Source organism: Lampetra planeri, unplaced genomic scaffold (genome assembly GCF_965212315.1).
Source record: "Lampetra planeri unplaced genomic scaffold, kcLamPlan1.2.h2 scaffold_786, whole genome shotgun sequence".
NCBI classification, from domain to species: Eukaryota; Metazoa; Chordata; class Hyperoartia; order Petromyzontiformes; family Petromyzontidae; genus Lampetra; species Lampetra planeri.
Genome location: NW_027615608.1, coordinates 17006 through 38532, shown reverse-complemented (window position 1 = coordinate 38532; position 21527 = coordinate 17006). Strand labels below are relative to the sequence as shown.

The window sequence follows — 21527 nt, the reverse complement described above, 5'->3', positions numbered from 1 at the left end:
CCTGTGCCAGAGACGGACGAGTGCTCCACGCCTGAGAGGGGTCACTGCGAGCAGCACTGTCTCAACACGCTGGGCAGCTACCGATGTGCCTGCGATCCTGGGTTTGAGTTGGGCGGCGGACAGATCCAGCTGTGAGAGTGAGTTCAGTGGATTCAGATGATTCAGTTTTTTCCTTTCACCACAAGAGGGAAGTGTTTTGCTTTCCTGTTTTCAGCCTCTGACGGAGCGACAGGTCACTAACTGTACAAAATGAGGCATATTTAATAGAAACATAGAAAAATAAAAATAAGATTTAAATACAAAAAGATATGATGAAAAATACCAAATTTCAATAATATGCAGTAGAGTATTATTAATATTGTGTCTTATTTTGGGGGATTTGGTATTTTTATCCTATTTTTTTCAATGTTTCTATCATGTTGTAATGATGACATCATAACCACTTCCACTGCTAAAATGTTTCCACATTAGTTTATTATTATTATTAAGGTTGTTATAGTTCTTTTCGTTACATTTGCTGATCCTTTATTTGCAATTGAAGGGTTATAAAGTTGTGGGGGGGTTTTTCATTCTAAACGTCTGTGTCTTACTCAAACGCGTCTAAAACAGGTGTTTTTCATCCCCTCAGCAGCAGCAGCTGTGGCGGCTTCATCACCAAGCTCAATGGTTCCCTCAGCACCCCCGGGGTGGCCCAAAGAATACCCACCCAACAAAAACTGTGTGTGGCAGCTGCTGGCACCCGTTCAGTATCGCATCACCTTGGTGTTCGATGTGTTTGAGACCGAAGGCAACGACGTAAGTGATGTTCAGGGTGACAGAGCCGGTTCATGACGATCTCTTCCACAGATCCGTTTTCCAACTTCTGTTTCCCGTCAGGTGTGTAAATATGATTACGTGGAGGTGCGCAGCGGCCTGAGCATCGACTCGAAGCTTCATGGGAAGTTCTGCGGCGCGGAGAAACCCGAGGCTCATCACCTCCCAGCACAACAACATGAGGATTGAGTTCAAGTCTGACAACACGGTGTCCAAGAGAGGGCTTCAAGGCTCATTTCTTCTCTGGTAAGTTACCAGGAGCTCTGACGACGGAAGAGCTCGGTGTAAATGTGGAGAAGAAGTGTCAGCAGGTCAGTGTGTGAAAAATGACTGTTTCAGCAGAGCTGGCTCACTTTTAGTTCAGTATGCTCAACAGCTTCTGTCAGAAGTTCATTCATTCATTCAATGAGTGCGCTAAAGAAAACGGAGGTTGCCAGCATGATGGTGTGAACACCTTTGGAAGCTACAGCTGTCACTGCCCGCAGCGGCTTCATGCTTCACGATAACAGTCATGACTGCAAGGAAGGTACAGTATGTGTTTCTGCTCCTCTGCTCGTCGCTTTATAAAGGGTCAGTCCGCCCCAAATCACATTGACTTTACTTTCTTTACTTTCACTTTCTATCGTACCTTTAACGTCTTGTTCCTGCAGAAGACATTTTGAATTGCCACGGCAGCGTGAATTCATTTTGGTCCCAGACAACGTCTCCCAGACGTCGATGGCTGTGTCGTGCTCGTCACACTACTGCCGAAAAAAACATGCCGACCACAGATTGTGATGACTTATTTCCACCAAGCAGACAGAAACAGCTGAGTCACCAGCAAACGGTGACAGAACTGGAGGGAACTGACATTATTGGGTCCTATAACATCCTGTTGATGCTAATTGTCTTTCAGTGTCCGTCCTAGTGTGAAAGCTCCAGTTTTACTTTCTTTTTGCGTCATTTTGGATTGATGGCCCGTTGGACGGAGCCGGGTCACTTGTATCGCAGACGAGGAAACGACGTGAACGTCCATTCATGCCGCCTCATTGCGTCATGGCAAACTGCTGTTCTTCTTTTTCAGCCGGCTGCGATCATGTCGTGAACAGCGTGTCAGGCACAATCAGCAGCCCCAACTGGCCTGAAAAATATCCCAGCAAGAAGGCGTGCACCTGGTCTCTGTCCACGACTCCCAGGTCATCGGTCCAAATTTGTAAGTTGTGGTGTTTTTTTGTTGTTGTTTTTTTTTTTTTAACCTGCACTCACATTGTTTTCTCTGCAACGGAGGTTTTCAACGAGATCGACATGGAGACTCATCCGGAGTGTGCTTATGATCATTCTGGAGATCTACGACGGGCCAGATGCCCGTGCGCGAGTCTGGGTCGTGTCTGCGGCACCCAGAAGCCGCCGCCAGTCGTCTCAGTTGTCAACACGATGTTCCTGCGTTTTTTCTCTGACAACTCCGTGACAGAAGAGAGAGGCTTCGAGGCGTCGTACAGAGCAGGTTGAAAAGGACTGAAAACCCAGAATGAGTCTGAAGGAATCGGACACTTTCAAACTGTCGGTTTGCCGGGGAAAAAAAAAAAAGGCCTTCCTGAATTACTTTTACGAGTTCCTATATCTGACCCTCTCATTTGGTGGTTGTGCATTCCCAGAATGCGGAGGAAGCCTGAAAGCTGAGGTCGAGACGAAGGATTTGTACTCGCATGCTCAGTTTGGAGATAACAACTACCCTGGCGGGAGCCGACTGTCTGTGGGTGCTGTCTGCCGACAAGGGTTACGGAGTGGGAGATCATCTTCACAGTGTTTGAGGTGGAGGAGGAGCGGGACTGCGGCTATGATTACGTAGAGCTGTACGACGGCGCGGACATCAAGTCTCCAAGGCTCGGACGGTTCTGTGGGATCTGGGGTGAGACGTCCACCCTCAGTCCAATATACAGAGTTGGGGTCGGAATAAACATTTTTTTTTCTCTCTCCAGGCTCCAGAAGAGATTTACTCCGCTGGGGGATTCCGTCATATTAAAGTTTCACTCAGACGACACATCAGTAAAAAAGGTTTCCACGTGCACTACACCAGCACAAAGTTCCAGGGACAGTCTACATTCAAGCAAGTGACCACAGACTTCACCTTTAACATTCTGTCGGTCACGCCCGTTTCCAGCCCATGAAGGAAATGCAGGGACTGATCCCACAAAAACAGCCCACACATTTCACATCTGTTGGAGGGCGAAGCCCTGCACGCAGAGACCAGCTGAGCCTCCTCGACGTAGAATCCAGAACCAGGACTGGTTGGCGACGATTTCCAGTCCGTTCACTCCTGTAATGAGCCGGCAGACCACGCGGTCGGTATAAATACTGTACATGTACATACTGTGATGGAGTTTTCTTGTGTTTTCAGTCATGACATCCGCTCATGCTCGTGCTCATTTGTTTCATTTCTCACTGACAAAGTGCACGTGGCGACTCGTTGGCCCACTGACAGCTGGGACAAGTGGAGAGATAACGAAACCAAAGGCAGTTTCACGAGTTTAAAAGAAAAACAATTTTATATATTTTTAATGATTTTATTTCCATTTTTATTTTTTTCGTTTTCCACTTAATGAAACACTTTTTCCTCTTCACCTCCCGATCTTTACTAAAGAGAAGCTGGACCCCGGGTTCCTTTTCCCCAGTTTCTACATGTCCATGAGCCCTCTGTTGTCAGTGGGGTGTGGCCACAGTGCTGGTCCATCCCGTGCTTTGCGACATGGACATGGTTTGAGAACTCTCACTCCCCTCATCGTGCCCGGTGTCCGAGGCACGTCCCAGTTGTGTGAGGGAGGCCAGGGTTAGGTTTGCCTGCTGTGTCAGGGACTCATCAGGTATGTCACACTCATCCACTGCTGTCAGTATTAAGGTGTGTGTTCCCTGAAGCCGACGTATGCGGTTAATTTCCCTCTTTCAATCGTCATGAGTTTAATTTTTACTCTTGTGCATTTTTCTTTTCACTTTCTTTGCTGGTACATTGCTGTGTTCTGTGTGTGTGTTTCCACTGCAGATTGGTGATCAGTGGTCTTGTAAGAAGATAATATTTGTTTGTGTCTACATGAATACACAAAGAGAATGGAGGGCCCAGTCACAAAAGGAATCCTCCTGTATGGGTAACTAGGTGGCCACGTCACGTGTAGCGTAAGTGATAATAATACAAGTCTATACGAGGAAGGAACCATACATGCATCTCAAACAGTTGTAAATAGTTTAATTTCCCTTTTATTTCTACCCCAGTTTTAAAACATAAACCATAACATAACAAACATAATTTCCCAATGTTTCCTGAATGCACCACATCCTGAAGATGACAACTCGTGGTGATCGACCAAAACTTACATGTACATGTCTCGACATCTCACGTTGGACTGTTCAACAATGTTGTATGAAGTGTACAGTGGTGTAATACAGACACGTCCCTGGAAACACAGCTCCTCAGAAGTAAGACGGGAGGGGCGGGTAGATCCCGTCTACAAAGAACATATAGAATGAATTGACTGTACATTGCACCACTTTACACGATCGATTTTCACAAAGGTTCATTTGACTGGGATGTCAGCTGCTGACAAATGATGTAATCGTCTAAATCTTTGGTAAGAAAACTTTGAGCGGCTCGTTTTCGTGCACTTTTTCCAGGAAGCCTAAGTTGAAGTACGGGTGCAGCGTCTCGGTGAAGGTCTCCCTGAAGGTGTACAGGTGCGTCATGCTTTCTGCATTGTAGAAGGACACCAGGCCTCTCTTGTAGTCCAGGTACACCCCCGATCCGGGCCAGCGGCTCCTCCAGTGACAGAACCGTCGGAGGGGAGGTACCGGCCATGTATGGATCCCATAAGACAGCGAGAGGGTCCAGAAGAGCCGTTGGCCGGCAGGGCTTTGATGACCCCCTTCCTGGGCACCGACTCCCGGGCCACCCCCACGGTCCAGGACTGTGCTGCTGTAGACTTCGATCTCCCAGTAGTGGCGTCCGTGGAGTGAAGCCCTGGCTGCCTAGCAACGACAGGGGCAGCGTTTGAACCTGTAGGGGTTGTCCTGCACGGTGTGGTTGAAGGTCTGGTAGCGGGACGCAGGATGAGGGACGAGGTCAGGCTGAGCCAGGGGTTGGGCCGTGCTGGAGTTGAATGTGATGGCTGCTGGAGCTGAGAAACATCAGATGACAGGGAGATGGAGGGTCAGAGCAGATGGCAGAGATGTCTGGGTCGGATCGCGCTGAGGTACCTGGATAAATACTGCCTTTCATGGATTTCCACACTCTGTACTGCAGCGGCCCGCAAACCGACCTTCGCACAGGCTGGGAGGCGTGAAAACAGGTTTCTCAAACTTCAGCGACGGTCTGCCAACACAAGCAAAGTGGGAACAGTGAAGGGAAACCGGCGCGGGTGTATCCGTCGACTTTCCCACACTCACCTCTGCAGCAGAACTTTGATGCTCTGAAATCAGACCCAGGAACAAACACAGAGAAGACGGACTCCATTAGTTTTCTTCGAGGAGAGTCTTTTCACATGACATCAGAGTCTGAGCACACGCTACCCCCCCCACCCCCCCCCACCTCCCCATGGCTGAGGGAAAGTCCCAAACTTGGCCCGAATGCGTCTCTTGCCTGAACTTATCCCCTGATCAACAAGTGAGGCTCACTTGTCCGACATCCTGTCCCGCTTACAGAGTCTTTTGTTTCTCGGAGCTGTCCTCGTTTCGCTGTTTACTAACTTGACAGGAAATCCACACCCAGCTCTCTTCGCCTTGTTGATGGTGAATGTGCATGTTAGACATTTTAGAAGAAGAAAGATGAACAAGAAAAAAAAACAAACTTCTGCTGGGTTTTTCCAACAAATGTGTTTGAAATAAAACAGCTCAGCAATTCTCTGAATATATCTGCCAGGCTGATTCATGGTGTTTGTAAGAACTTCCAGATGGGCCACATTCGTCCGAGACATGAGCGAACCTACCCGCAGCAAAGTGAAGGGGTCCGTCTCTTTCAGCTTGTCCTCGATCTCGTGCACGGCTCTCTGCAGCCGGGAGATCTCCACACACAGCAGGGCTTTGTGCTCGTCCAGGCGGATCAGCTCCCGCCGCTCCTCCGTCTTCAGCTTCACTTGCAGCAGTTTCTCCTCCTGGTAGAGGAACTGGTGCAGGTCGCTGAACTGGGCCTCGATGCGCTGCTTCAGGTCGGCCGTGTGCTCCTGAGGACGGACACGGAGGTTCATGTCTGCTCAGGTAGTTCTGGGTTTGAAGTGGAACGAGTCGCTTCACTTTCAACTAGGGAATGGAGGAGCAGTGGCAGAGTTCCTTTCCTGTCACCTTCAGCTTCTTGACCTCCTCCTCAGCCTCCCTGTCACACTGCAGCGCCGTGTTGAGCTCCGCTCTGAGGGATTCCATGGAGCTGTTCAACGACGCCTGCTCGGGCAGAGACACGTGAAAACACCCCGGCGTGGTCTGTGTCGTTTACAAGAAGTCGTTTGAACTCACCCTGTACTTGTGCTCGGCCTCCTGCACGCACACCATCGTGTGACTTCTGTGCTCCTGGGAGACGCCGCACACCAGACACACCAGCTCTTGGTCCTCCTCGCAGTAAAGTTTCAGCTCCTCTCGGTGTCGGCTGCAGCGCGGCTTCGGGGCCGGAGGCTTCTCCGCCACCCCGACCTCTCCTCCGCCGCCGCTCTCCCTCCAGCCCCCTGGCAGTAGCTCTCCACTATGTTGGCGACGATTGCGGTTGGGGCCTGTAGCTCTGACCCCTGGTACACCTTCCTGCACTGAGGGCAGGAGCCCGTGCCGCCCTGACCGGGTGGCCCCTGGGACCCGTCCAGTATCCCTCAATGCAGCCCTGGCAGAAGGTTGTGGTCACAGGGCAGAGACACGGGCTGCTTGAACAGATCCAAGCAGATGGAGCAGGTCAGATCTCTGCTGATCCTGTGCGCCGAGCTTTTGGTCACCTGTCCAGTCAGCGGCGGCATGCCGCAGCTTCTCCATTGCTGTTTGCACAGGCAAAGTCTCCTTCCTTTGCTTTCCCAATTTTTCTTCTCTTGCTTTATCCCTTGGTTGAGTTTTTCCAGGTTCTGCAGATAAACTGACTGGATTTTCCTTCACGTCTTTCTGATTCTTGCTCATTCCTTCGGCTGTCTGGTTTCCTCTTCGCTCTGCTCGGTCCTTCCTCTCCTGCGGACTGTGGCCACTCTCGTTGGCCTCCAGTCTTCCTGTTGAGCGGTGGAGAAATGAAGTGGGTGGTGCAGAGGCAGTCCCAGACTCTCACATCTGCAGCAGATAGTGAGGGGAATCTCAGCTGGCTACTCTCTTCCCCACAGACAGACGACACATCTCAGTCAGGAAACTGAGGCGGGGCTATGGCTTTTCTACTCTTTTTTTTTTTTTTAAGACGTCTGAGTAGTTCACTCCACTAAACTCTTAATCTTCTGTCGAGTAACTGCAGAAGAATGTAAATCTACTTCTATGTGACATAAATCTCCCATGGTCCCGTCCTGACAGTGGATCTCTCCAGAGAATGAATCCAAGTCTGTGTGGTTGTGACTGTGGCTAAAACAGAAAGTAGGGCAACAATAAATCTGAGAGCAGTTACAGATTTCCTGCTACTTTTTATAGAAACCCACTACGTAATGGTTTAATGGTAAACAAGATCGTCGGGCAGAAACTTGTAAAAGGAACTTAACTCCACGGTGGATAAATACTTGAGGGCCTCCTGGTTGTTCCCGGAGAGCTGCTGACATTATTTCCACTCGCCATTGGAGCAACCACCCTGTGATTATGTGTCAGCACATTAATCACAGGTCAGGCTGGTAAAAAACAGGATTAGGTAGAAATGTGGGAGAACAAGAGCGAGCTCAGTTCACATCCCATCGCTGGGGTTTGTTCGATATTCTGTTGAGAGCGTCCTGACACTATTAGAGATTGGAATCTTAAAGAAGAGATTTGTAAGATTCGTAAGAACAAGTGAAAAAAAACGTTTGACGTGTAATACTTTATTTTATTGTTTAAAACAGAACCATTTAAAAAGACCCTGAATCCGAAAGAAAAGAGTCAAAACACATAAATCATGAATCAGACACAAAACCAGTGATTGTATGAACGGAAGGTCAGCTGGACGTTAAGTCAACCAACAGCATTGGTTGATTCACGAAGAGGCAGAAGAGGCAAAAAATGACCCGTCAAAGTCAAATCTAATATATGATAATGTGAAAATATAAACAAATGATCATCTAATATTTATGCCAAAGGAGCAGCATCCACTGTTCTCAAACAACAAACCTTCATGCATCTATCAGAATGGAAAAGTCTCACGTTCGCTTTAGAAAACGTCATCAGAGGTGTAGAATTGAAGTAGTATGAGCGCCCTCTGGTGGACAGGAACACAAATAGGAAAAGCATCAGATCACTACAAGAGGTTTGGTTGTGGCTGCTTTTAAATTGTATAATTGTAATTTTTGAATCACTACCCAAGTTGTCTAAAATGACCCACATTGATTTTGTATGTAATTTAATGGAAAACCTTTCATTCCTACACACACACACATACTGTATACAACCACACGACACACACACACACACACAGTTTTTTTGCTGATTACGGTTATGTCACTTCCAAGAATCCCAGCGTCTGTCATTGGCTCAAAGATCAGTTTGTTTCTGTCGACATTTACCCGGCTGAACGTTGCTCAGATGGTTTGGGGAATATACTGTTAGTGTTGGTTACCGGGGGGTTCTAGTTTTCACAGGTTTTGGAGGAGGGTGATGATTTCACATCTTCAGACTCATTTCGGTAGTTGACTTATTCATGGCTCTAAGGTCATGTTTACGTCTTAGGTCACAAAAAGTCATGCTGTTTATTTTTTAAGGCATGAAGCTAAAGCATGACTCTTTTTTGGTCCAAAAATGAAACAAACAAAGGTAAAGCTATAGCATGACATTGTTTTTTCTTTTACCTGTAAACAAAAGTAAGCATGACTTTTTTTCTTATTAAAAAAAAACATAAGGCTATAGCATGGCAATTTTTTATGAAACCCCCCCCCAAAAAACAACAAAACAAAAAAAGGGTTAGAGCAGCATGACAGCATGACTATTTTTCAGTGACTTTTCCACAGCTCGGTTCCAACATGGCTCGATTCGATTCGTCACAGCTCCACTTGGCTTTTTTGCGTTTCCACTGGCATACAACCTGGTACCTGGTACTGTTTTAATTCGTACAACCGCCATCGGGGTTCCAAGCGAGCTGAGCTGGTACTAAACCTGTGACGTCACAGAGGGCCTCCTCTGATTGGTCACTACAGAAAGAGGGCCGTCCCAAGCGCTACCTTCCACATAGGAGTACCACTGACAGGTCCACCAATATCGTTCTTTATTCCTCGTCGCTCTCTCAGAGAACACAGCTGATGTGTGCAAGACACATATGGTGGTCTGTGAATGACCCACAGACGTATTTGTGCACGGCTCTCTTGTAAGAGCCGGACAGAGAGGCCACAGTGGAGCAGAGTTTCGTGTCTGCGATCATGTCCTGCTCTGTCTCTTTTCTCTTGCTCTTTCACCAAAATCCCAAAACAGTCGCAACTTCTCCATCTCCTCCATGTTATACATTATATACTATGTGTTTAATGTCCTGGTAAAAAAAAAAATGCTGTTGCGGCAGTTTTGCGCAGCCAAGCCGAGCTTGACTAGTGTAGCTCAGGGGTTCCCCAAACCGGTCCTCGAGTACCCACAATCCTGCAGGTTTTAATGTCACCCTGCTCCTACACACCCGACCACCGGAATCAATCTCTATTAAGTTCTGCAGAGACCTGTCAACGAGCAGCTGATTAGAATCGGGTGTGTGTAGCAGCAGGGGGACATGTAAAACCTGCATGATGGGTCACTCTGGAGGACTGGTTTGGGCACACCTGGGGGAGATAAATGACAGATCTCCCAAGAGAAATTCACGTGTAGTGGGAAAGCGGACTAAAGCAGGACTTTTTTATGGAAAAAAAAAAACTTTTTTGTATGAAAAAAAAAAACAAGCTACAACATGACTTCTTTTGTTGACCATGAGTTGTATACTAGTTTGTGTAATAGTTGTATAATAGGATCAATATTTCCTTGCAGTGAATAAAATAACATTACTGGTATTTGTCTGGTCTCCATACTTATATGGAATAGTTTAATGAAGAATCAAACAAGCACGTACATCTAGGGCTCATGTGAGAGCACACGGAACAACAACAAAAACAGAAGGACTGAGGAAATCCAGAGATGAATATCAAATCCGTCAACGTTATTCATGAATAACAATGTGATCCCATGACGCCAAAACCTTTACTACTGCCACGGACGCTGCACTTTTGTTGTATGTTGGCAAGATTACAGTCGACCCAGATGATTTTTACTGAAACTGGAGTAAGAGAGTGCACACGGACATTAAATCCTGCTGCAGGCCTGGGGAAGAGCAAATTTTTTTTCTTCTAGAATCAAGCATGGTCACACACAAAAAAAAAAATACACTGGAGGTCGTAAGCATTCATGATCTTGTATCTTTTTCATACACAAGTGGCACCACCTGCACCACTGGACTCCTTTCTGGTTTCAACCTGAACAACGTGCGGCGTCACACAAGCCACACTGACCTTTACCCCCCCCCCTGCATGTTCACGTCGGTCCAACCTTCTGTTCCTCACTGGAGTCAGGCTGAGCCTGATGTGGCGCAGTGTGTGCGGAATGAGCCCAGGCTGTCCTCCCGCTACTCACTGATGTATCGAGTCCAAACTCTCTTTGAGTTTGCGGGTCAATACTGGGGATCAGGTTAACGTGGTCGTCCACACAACTGCCTACACAGCGGTCCATCAGGGAGCGGACAGCTGGCTCCTTCGCGCCAGAGTCAAAAAAGATCCTTGGCTTTATCGTTGCAGTGCATCGTGCACCTGGTCAGACGATCCTGATGGCAACAAAACAGGAGGAGAAAACCCAGGTTACATTACTGTAACAGGGTGTCATACCTTTGGGATTAGTAGTGCACACACATTAAGGACAAACAAAACATCAAAATAAAAACTATGGCTATAAGCATGACTTTTTTATATATACAGCTCAGGAAAAAATTCAGAGACCACTGCAAAAATTGTCAGTATTTCTGATTTTACTATTTATAGTTATGTGTTTAAGTGAAATGAACATTTCTGTTTCATTTTATGACTTTGGCTTTGTTTCCTCACAGAATGAAGGTCCAGGGTTCGATTCCCTGCTAAAAGTAAGGCAAGTAGCAATTTTGGATGTTTTTGTGAAAATAAAAAACTGGAACCTTTAGTATGACGTCTCAGCCCGTGGTCGCTAGCGTTCTGTTTTCTACCGGGGGGGGCAGCATATCAAAGACACACTCATCTGGACTGGAAAAGCTGATCGGATATGATCATGTGGTCAGTAGGACGCGCGACTCCCCTGGTGACGATGTGGAATACGACAGCATCAAATGGAAACCAGACAGAGGATGGGGAAGAGCTGACCCCAACCACAAACACACACCGAACATTTTCACTTCATGTGACAAGATTCATCAGCTACTGATCAGTCCTTGGCACCTCCTTTAACACTGCACTGGAACTGTTTAAGATTCATAATATAATCTAACTGCACAGTTCAAAGTACTCTTACTAATAAGTACTCTTACTGACATCTCTGTGCATTGCTGGTTCAAACCCTTTTCTATTTGAGACATATCTTATATACCGTACGTGTGTTTCATGTGTGATATTCCTCTTATCCTATTTTTGGAGCTACAATTTCCTGGGTGAATTCCCAAGGGATTAATGAAGTCTATCTAATCTAACAAAACGGTACCAGGCAGGTTTGGACACACGTTTCTCATTCAGATGAATTCAGACTGAATTGACCTAAACTTTCTACCTAAAGTTGCCCTTATGTTAGTTTTGTAGATCCACCATAAGTCGTACTACACGTGAACATGATAAACTGAGGCAGAATAAGTTGTTAAAAATATGTTATGTTTTATATGTTACAAATTGTAAATGAGCTGTTCATAAATGTAATTATTATTATTTGTCATATAAAATAATTTTTACTTTTTATATTGTTTTATTTGAACTTCTTCACACATACTGTATCTCGAGTTGTTATTTCTAAGTTATCATACTGTTCGTTTAATGGTCCATCTGAGATCAAATTGGACTGAATGTGGCCTCCGAACCAAGATGAGTACACACCCCTATTTTATAACACTCATCGACAGAAAACAACCGCTGTCCACGGTTATAATTAGGCCGACTGGCCGATAATTCAAGGAGAAGTGTGGTGACGTTCTCTTAACTTCAGACTGTCGCGGCAGAATTTTGGTGTTTGATGAAAAACCTATTAAATCTATGGACAAACAGCTGGATGTATGCAAATCAAATGTGCTATATATTTATATGTTCATCAAACCAAGATCAGTTCTGCACAGTCTAATTTGCAAAACAGTGTCACGTGGATTCTGATATGTGAAGCTTTTATTGCATTTGTGAAAATGCAATAAAAGGCATATTTCACCAATATTCTCCCGTATGGACCACACTATAAGGGGTCAAATTCTTACAACACTTGCAGTAGACTCTTCAAACCTGGACTGGTTTGTTCCAGAGGTCACGGTGTCTTAAAAAACACGGTTTCTGGTTTGTCAAATGTCTATTATATTTGTGATCATGCATTAATAGTAGAATTCAATGTGTATTTTAGGAAAAAGCTCGCTCGCTCTCTCTCTCTCTCTCTCACACACACACACACACAGTCCGACTCACCTGAAACTTCTCCAGCTCGGACGTGACCAGCCCCTGAGCTTTGGCCAGAGGAGTGTGACACCTGTCGATGCACTGATGCACCTGAGCCATGGAGTCTGACGGCCGGGCACAGCAATCTGCGCTGCACTGGAACATTCGACCCTACAGAGAACGAACACACACAGAGACAGACACATTCCTTCAATGGACAGCTGATGGCTGACATAAAATGCGGGAGACATCCGGTTCCTCTGACAGTAACCGACCTGCATTTTTCGAATGTGCTCTCTCTCCAGGCTTTGGACCATGTCTTCGACCACAGCCTGAACTCGAGCCTGGTGAGCTTCCGCCATGTCTTTTTTCGTCCTTCTCACAAATTAGGACGCGTTGTGCATGAAACCACAGAGGGAGGACGAACGGGACTTTCGGTGCTCACAGACTAAAATTTCCCTACAGCTCCGTTTGGCAATAATTTAAGGTCACCTCCATACAAGCATGGTTCAGGATGAGTAGTCTATGACGTCACGTCCGCTCATTTTCCGTTTTCCGCTGAGTGTGACGCGCATCTGATTTCAAAATAAAGTTATCGGAAAGCATTATTATTATTGTTGTTGTTGTTGTTGTTGTGTTGTTGTTGTTGTTGTTGTTAGTGCAGAAGCATCAATCGTAGTTGTTATTTCTATTTTGTGTGCAGCAAATTTTCCGAAGTTCATTTATATAATCAATTCAATTCTAGCAGGAAATGTCTACCAGACCAAATGCTATTCAAATATACTGAACCATTATTTGTCGCCTAAGGAAAACAGAACCTTTCTGGATCTTGCTTGATCCCTTGTCACTGGTTTATTATTCAGGCATGATCCGATATTGCTGTATCACTAGGTTGGTCAACTTTGTAGTGAAGTCAGTCTGAATCACTGCTTGGGCACAATTGCATGGGCTTTAATATTTTATTTTGCACGTTATCATCTTTGCAGCTTTTATTGCGAAACTGGAAGATAACCACACCCGGAAGTGTGTTTCGGTTTTCGCGACGTGCGGGTCTGTAATGTACGTTAACGTCAAACAAGTTTAGTACGTTGCTCTTGTTACCTCCGATGTAGTATCTTTCATTGGAACTTTTCTTTTTAAACAGATTGGGGGCGTTTTTAACAACGAGTGAGTTGTTTTCAGGCCTTAGATTTCTTCTGGACTCACGACCGACGAACATCTTGAAGTTTCTTGTGAAATGGTGAGTTCACGTCTTGCATTTCATATCGGAAAACTTTGCTTCTTTTCACTGTCACACAAAGGTAACACGCCAATAACAAAATGTCGTGTTTCTTTTCCTCCTGGTGAATTCAACCTTCGACCGGACACTGATAAGACCGAGCTGCTTCTGTGTTCGCGGACGTTCCGGAGTGCCGAGTAACTCTGAATCCATCCCACAATGAGTCTGGGAGTTGTGTCACTGAGAACTCTGGTGTTCCTGGAGCTGCTCCACACCGGCAGGAGGAGCCTGGTGTCCTCTGCCCAGCTGCAGGAACAGCCCAAGAAGATCGGTAAGAGATGAGGAAGGGAGGAAGGGAGGACGGACAGAAAGTTCATGGCACGGCATTAATAAAGACTACACACAGGTGTGATAATGATTCGCTTTTTGAAGTAGCTGTAAACATAAATAAGTATATCACCTACATGTCATGATGTGTTTACATCCACACGCATCATCAGACACAACCAGGACACCTAGTTCCTGTCAATACAGACTTATATAGAGCTGCTTGCTGTAGATCAGTCTGACAAGGACATTCCTGAACACTTACATAGATACAAGAATGACAGTATAATGTGTTACAAGCCGTTTATTAAGTACATGTGTTACTGCTGAGACTTGTGCAATAATTCTAAAATAAATGAGTAATGAATGATAATAACTTAAATAATATATGAAACAATTAAATACTTCAACACTACTGTGTGAAGTAGCATAATATTCTAATTTTATTTTATAAGAAGTACAAATTTATTTGCTCTGAGACAAATATGAAATCCCTTCAAAGAGCCAGGATAAGAGTAATATTTCAAAGATAATGTCATGTTTTGTACGTCCATGAGTGTTCACGCTGTTCTCTCTACTCCTCCAAAGCTGTGGTGGGAGCCGGCATCGGCGGCACAGCGGCAGCGTATTACCTGAGGCAGGAGTTTGGCTCAGGAGTGAAGATTGACGTGTTTGAACCCGGAGCTGTCGGTGGGCGGCTGGCGACAGTGAAGATTGGGGATCATGAATATGAGACGGGTGGCTCTGTCATCCATCCCCTGAACCTACACATGAACACTTTCTGGACACTTTAGGTAATGTCGCCATCTCCAGAGCAGCCGTGCTGTTCTTTTTTGAGGGGGGTGCTGCACAAAACTCGAATCAGGGATTAAGACTTGGTTATCCTGGCTCAACTTATCCCTGATCCGGTTGCATAAAAGTGGGATAGATGATGACTCTGTCTCTGGACACCAGTTGACCCTGGATGCTGTTGTTTACGATCGGTCGAACGCGACTCAGTCTTTTATCCCGGATGACGGAATCCTACTTTGGTGCAACGAACCCCGGGTCTATCTACAACCACACCTGTCTTTTTTTTTTTCAGGTATCTCCCCGCGGACAGAGCTCCCTTCTAAGACGGCCATCTTTGATGGAAAGGAGCTCACTTTTCAAGAAAGCGACTGGTTTATCGTGAATTTCTTGCGCATGCCTCTGGCGATACGGGTTCAACTTTCTACGAATGCAGATGTGGGTGGAGAGTATTTTGGACAAATTCATGAGGTGAGATCTATTCTGATCTTTTATCTGACAGAACATCATCATGTGATGGAAGGTTCTCACAGGTCTGCTGTTGATCCACAGGATCTACCAGTATCAGCAGTACGGTTACTCGTTCTCCAGCGTGGAGAAGCTCTTGCACGCTATGGGGGGCGACAGCTTTCTGAAGTTGGTGAATCAGACTCTGGAGGAAACCATGATGGCCGAAGGCTTTTCGCAGATCTTCCTCAATGACATCGTCGCACCTATCACGCGTGTGAACTACGGCCAGAGTGTCCGCATCAACGGCTTTGTGGGTACGTTACACACCGGCGCGTTCCAGTTGGGTCGGACGCACGGCGTGGAGCGTCACGTCGTCGGGCCAGGGTCCGAGCGCCGTCATTTAACGGAGCTGTTGTCGTCGTCTCAGGGGCCGTGTCGTTAGCGGGGGCCGATTCAGGCCTGTGGGCCGTGGACGGAGGCAACAGAAGAGTGTGCTCAGGACTGTTGTACCACAGCAAGAGTGAGCTCATCCCAGCCAGAGTGACTTCCGTTTCAGTCAAGCTTCGCCCCTCCAAGACAGGTACCCCTCATTTAATGTGCACGTTCACGCTCGATCGCTGTAAAACTCCTGAACTTAACTGAACTTCCCTCCACCTGCGATTCTCAGGCGCCGCAACCAGCTTCTATGAGCTCAATTACGTCGGAGACACGGGCTCGGCACACTCTCTGTATGACATTGTTGTCATAGCTACACCGCTTCACCAGGGAAAATCTGACATCAGCTTCTCTGGCTTCTCCCCTCCAATCCCGTCCCAGTACCCGGGGCGCTATCACCAGACGGTCTCCACCCTCGTCCACGGTTTGCTCAACATGTCCTACCTCGGCAGCACCGAGCCCGCGTCCGAGTTCACCGTGTCCGACATCCTCACGACCGACTCAAAGGGGAACGTCATCGACAGCCTCAGCTCCATTGACCCTGTGCACGTCCCTCCAAACTACCGGCGACCCCCCCGCCAGCCAGACCAAAGTCTGGAAGGTCTTCTCCCCCCAGCCGCTGTCCCAGGAGCAGCTGCGCCGTATGTTCATCTCCTGGGACGCGGTGTCGGAGACTCCGTGGCTCGCTTACCCGGCTTACCGGCCGCCACACCGCAGGACCCCTCCCTTCATCCTGCACAACCGGCTGTACTACCTCAACGCGGTGGAGTGGGCCGCCAGCGCCATGGAGATGAGCGTCATCTCTGCCAGGCAACGCGGCCCTTCTGGCCCATCACCGCTGGCACGGCCGGGCGAGCAAGATCGACCAGGAAGACCTGCACACACGGCTCAGAGGGGAGCTGTGAAGCAGCACGAGCTTTGGAAAGGAGCTCTGCCGCGTTCGCCAGTGGTTCGTCTGAGATCACAAAGCCATAAACGGGGCAAGAAACGCTACTCAGAGGATCATACAGAGGGAAATTCAGTTGAATCAAATTAGGTGTCATAGTTAGTTTTCTACTTCTGAGTTGGCCTTCAGATATCCAGGAAATACTAAAACAAACTTAGTTAACTCCGTGAAGACAATCCCACTTCAGTGAGCAGGGCACATCAGTGGAAATAAGACCTGATGTTTTCAGCTGGAATCCTCCTTCAGGTACCGAACAGCAGCCGCAGGGTTTCAGCGGCAAAAGATAAAAAAAAAAAAGAACATCAGCTCTCAGGTGGAGCAGCGTTCCTCTGGGCTGCTTTGGGACAATCACTGTGAATCACGCTGCACTGCAGGACACGCACCGAGTGTTCCCAGCACCACTTGAACAAAGTGTGTCGACTTGATTTCCTTGCGCATTGAAGCTGCCGTGAATGTCGTACTCTTCTTTTTTTCATTGTGTGTTTCATTTCACACCTTACACAGTGGATCCCTGATGTGTGGTTCCTACATATACATTCACAGTTATTCACGTCTTTACATTAAAACCAAACAGCTTCACCATCTCCTCCATTCGTATCCTGTTGTCGTTAGCTGGTATTAAAGAAACGGTCCTCACATCCGTCATCGTTAACTCTCACCAGCATCTGTTCATATGACTCTATAGCTGTCATGGTCTCAGTCCATTTTCTTGCAGTCTGGTGGGGATCTACTTTTCCATAACCATGAGAATATTCCGGGCGTGTAAAGTCATGTCTTGACACCCCGATTATTTGCGTTTGGTCATCCAATAAGCAGAATCTTAGTGAGACAGGGGTCTCTGTCTCCAGAGCCTTCCCCAGGTGCTATTACTTTCAAAATGGTTGTATCAAACTAGGTTCCCATAGCACATGTAGGATAGTCCCTGCCTTTGTTCCACGTTGCACTCTTCTGTCTAAATCTTCCACCACGGCAACGACTCCACTGACGGATTCATGTCTCTGCCGCCTGTTGATCAGCAGCGACAGAGTTCAAGATTTAAGAAATAATATTTGTAATATCGTCTAATCGGTAGTGTGTGAAAAGTGTGGTCAGCACCCTGGGATGTGTGTGATGTTGTCATAATTTGGGTTTTGAAAGTGTTCTGATCTGTCAGGTCTGTGGTTTACTAGACGTCATGTTCTGAGCAATATACTGTTCCTACTGACAAGTAACTTCTGGGAAGAAGCTGCACTTAGTACAGCTGTCATTGTATTCTTCTAGTTGTTTCTAAGGACTAATAGTGCACTTTAATTCTGAAACGCCTGAGGATGAAGACACATGGAATTGACAGATTAGAGTTTGTGATATTGGATCTGATCAGATAATCTGCTTGTTTTAACAATGTTTACAATAAAATGACACGATTTAGTTTCCAATCCCGTTGTTGTCCTGTTGTCCTATGATTCCTGTTTTCTTTTGGAGGCCTGATTATTTCTCATTCACTTTAATATTGTAGATAACATCATAGACACTGTCCCTGTGCGTTTTGTAGTTTTTGGATTTTGAATCATTGGAGCATGACTACTGTCTAGTTCAGACTCAAATTATCAGTTTGATCTGGGGGATGAATTGAGGAATTGTCTTTCTGAGCGACATTGTGACTCGTCCTTCTCCAGCCAAGGATGAGCAGTGAAATCACCGCTTTTTAAAAGGAAATGAACATTGTTTTCACTGTGGACGCACGGAGTCCCGTTTTCCCCAAACAGACCGTTGCACCCCAAATAACGGCATGTGATTGACGACGGGACAATGGGAAGCTTTGACTGCGTGAATAAGGACGTGTCTGTGTGCCGATGTGCCACCCAGCTGTCCTCTCAGGTAGGGAGGGACAATGGTACCAGAGCCGCCTGTCGGGCGAACAACATGTGATGTGACTGAGGATATAAGAGGCCGCACACTGACAACACAACACCACGTTTGCAGAAACCGAACCAGGAACCAGGATGAGATATCTAGTTCCACTGTGTGTTTTCCTCTCTGTGGCAGCGTTTCACTCTGGTAAGAGGTGGGAACTCTGATGGAGTTGGCTCTGATTCTTGCCCTTTTATGTTTGTATTTACATTAAAGAACTCTTGAAATTACATTTAGTCTTTAGTCCAGGTTTGAAAGTTTGCCTGACGTATATGTGATGACTCGTAGCTCTCTGTGCATCACTGGAACATGCAGAAAAAGAGGAAAAAGTAGCTGCGTACGGTGAGAAAAGAATACTGTGTATCGTCAGTTTACGTTGGCCGTGGTAAGTGTGTGACGCCTCTATATCGCTTCTTTCCCCACAGATGGATTAACTGAGCTGCAGAAAATAGGTAACGAGACACCGATCATGATTATATAGAACATATATAACATATATACATATATACATCTTTGATTAAAGTGAAATGTACGATTTGACGTACCGTGGTCATTACAATGAGTCATTGTGATGAATGGGGGTTCCCTCAAACCTGACAAACTCCGTAAACGGTGTTTATTTTTTAGAAATGGAATCCATGAATCTATTTGTGTTCCTTCAGTTGTTGAGTAGAACTGCATCGTCTGTCTCCTCAGATCAGATGGAGTTTGAAGCCGCTCAGAAGAACGAAGCGGCTCAGCTGAACGGTAAGTTTGCCTCACAGGGCGGTGACCTCTCACCTCACGGGCAAACATACCTTTCATCCACTGTGTTGAATGGAGGCCGCTTTTAATGGTTCACTGTTTCCTGTGAAGTGACGGAGGAACAGGGTGCAACCACACGCTACCTGGGTGAGGGCAACCACGTGACCTTTGACATCATTTAAATGCTTTAAAAGTTCAGTTATCAAGAGTCTTGTTTCAAACCTCGCAGAGGCTGTGCAGGATGGATCGGGTACGTGACTAAAGCACATGGATGAGACCAGAGAGTCCTCAGGTGTTAAATGTGTTCACGTGTCCTCAACAGTGGAGGAGCGCAGTGACGCTGAGGGCGGGCGCACAGGTGAGTCAAACACTGGTGGCTGGAGGTCCTTCTCCACAAAAAAGTCCACATTACATAACTGTGATCCTCCTCCAGCAGAGGGAGGAGGGAGGTCCGACAGCGCAGCTCATGATGGTGAGAGAAGTTTCAAATATCAGCCTGCGGGTGGCAATGAAGGACCTCTTTAAAGGCAGGAGTGCACTCCAGCTTGTGAAATATCACAACCTTGTGACGCTCATGTTCTCCACAGATTCCCAGTGCCCAGAGTCCTCTGAGGAGGCGGATGGTGAGGAGATATGCTTCCAACTAATACCAACACCCATAATAACTGATAATAACCGAACATGATCGACCTGATTGATCACTCTCTGGCTCGATGTGTTTTTGACAGGGAGACAGAGACGGGGTAAGAGCTGAAAAAATAAGCACACTATAATTAACATTAAATAAAAAATAACACGAGGAGGTTTAAAATACATCCAATAAACACACAGCTTTTAATTGTCATTATAAATGAACATGTAGAAATAAAAGTAGTTGGACAGTCACGTTTTTGTTGTTGTATGTTAAGCACATTTTCATGTTTTCCAGAGCACCAAGAAACCGCTGTAGAGACCGTCACCAGCCTGGGTGAGCTTCAACGAAATGACTCACTATTAACTCCTCTTTGTAAAACAGGCTTTAACAAAGTCTTTCCACTGCAGGGGAAGTCGACCGGGACTCAACCAAGGAGGAAGGTGAAGACAAGCACACATCAGTGTTAAACAGCTCAACGTGTCTGTTTCTGTCCCTGTGTGCAATATCACCTCGTTTTTAGCTTCCAGAGATGGTGACCAACTTTTTTTTTTTTTTTTAAGCCAACATGCAGGGCAGTGGTGGACTGCGCCACACTGAAAGTTAAATAGTACGTTACGCAATGAACCAGATTGAGACAAACAGAGCCAGACACAGAGCGTCCCTGTTGGTTTTAAATAGTCTCAAAAACATTTATAGGCTGGGTGGCCTAACTTTACAACCTGACACATTGTAAAAAAAAAAACAAAAAACAACTGCACTATCAAATAAGACAAATATCCTCTGCAGGGACGGGACCTCAGTTTAGGACGCATGACCTTGGGGGGAGAAAAGCAACCAGCGATAGTTTATTCACAGTCCTTGTGCTGTATGCGAGTAAATGTAGGACAAATATCCAGGCCAGTGTGAGGCATCTGTCCCCTGGTGCTTATTGTTCTTGATTCCTACTGTACCATCTGATTTTTGGTTATTTTAGGACCAAAGATGCACACAACTTGCTGGAAGGCACATTCAAATTCATCCTCCTGTCCCAATCTGCAATATTTAGCAGTAATGACTCTGTCGGCTGGCACTGTTGAAACAGCTCGCTGTATAGGATCACACAGGGAAACATGCTCAGCCACAGTAAATCCTTTTCCTGGGGTAATTACTGCACTTTCCAGCGGTAAAATCAGACGTTGGTGCAGCCATCATTCATCACGACGTATGCAGGCGTGAGTCACGGTAGAAAAACGTACATGTGATTCACATACTGGCTCCCGGAGCCCTGGAAAACTACTGAATTGTGGTGTTGGTGATGCTGATCTAGCGTAAAGAATCCTCTCTTTGTCTGTTGCCTTACAGATGTACTGGAGTGAGAAAGCAGTGGCATGTGTGTCTGCTCATCACCCGCAGCCTGAGCTGCCCTCAGCTTACTGTTAATAAATAGGGAAGTATTCCACCTATCCGTCAGACCTGAGTCAGCTGTTGTCTCGTGCTCTTACACACGTGTTCATTAAACAAGTTTAAGGTACTTTCGACCAATTAAACCACCAACACTGATTCAATGAG

The 21527-nt window shown here is 46.3% G+C and overlaps 4 protein-coding genes across 4 annotated transcripts; 2 read left to right on the top strand and 2 right to left on the bottom strand.

Moving 5' to 3' along the window:
* Positions 1-6: 6 nt before the first annotated feature.
* On the top strand, positions 7-3837 carry LOC144741958 (bone morphogenetic protein 1-like; the record flags this gene model as incomplete). The annotated part of the gene is given in 16 exon segments (XM_078624451.1): positions 7-131; positions 629-680; positions 682-795; positions 877-966; positions 968-1035; positions 1190-1292; positions 1294-1339; positions 1877-1983; positions 1985-2005; positions 2080-2130; positions 2132-2162; positions 2165-2296; positions 2448-2539; positions 2541-2579; positions 2581-2701; positions 3830-3837. Coding segments are annotated over 16 exon segments (1200 nt in total), but the record flags the coding sequence as incomplete, so codon positions are not given.
* Positions 3838-4401: 564 nt separating this feature from the next.
* On the bottom strand, positions 4402-6767 carry LOC144741957 (zinc-binding protein A33-like). The gene is given in 18 exon segments (XM_078624450.1): positions 4402-4578; positions 4580-4641; positions 4644-4671; positions 4674-4742; positions 4744-4788; positions 4790-4819; positions 4822-4887; positions 4890-4919; positions 4921-4955; positions 5035-5088; positions 5091-5149; positions 5224-5246; positions 5763-5996; positions 6115-6210; positions 6283-6486; positions 6489-6602; positions 6605-6649; positions 6651-6767. Coding segments are annotated over 18 exon segments (1488 nt in total).
* Positions 6768-10532: 3765 nt separating this feature from the next.
* On the bottom strand, positions 10533-12907 carry LOC144741960 (protein FAM136A-like). Its single transcript, XM_078624453.1, is given in 5 exon segments — positions 10533-10577; positions 10579-10674; positions 10676-10723; positions 12576-12716; positions 12821-12907. Coding segments are annotated over 5 exon segments (417 nt in total).
* A 1076-nt stretch (positions 12908-13983) lies between these two features.
* Positions 13984-16670, top strand: LOC144741962 (prenylcysteine oxidase 1-like). Its single transcript, XM_078624455.1, is given in 10 exon segments — positions 13984-14095; positions 14680-14862; positions 14865-14885; positions 15176-15279; positions 15281-15351; positions 15433-15644; positions 15758-15910; positions 15998-16335; positions 16337-16576; positions 16578-16670. Coding segments are annotated over 10 exon segments (1527 nt in total).
* Positions 16671-21527: the final 4857 nt, after the last annotated feature.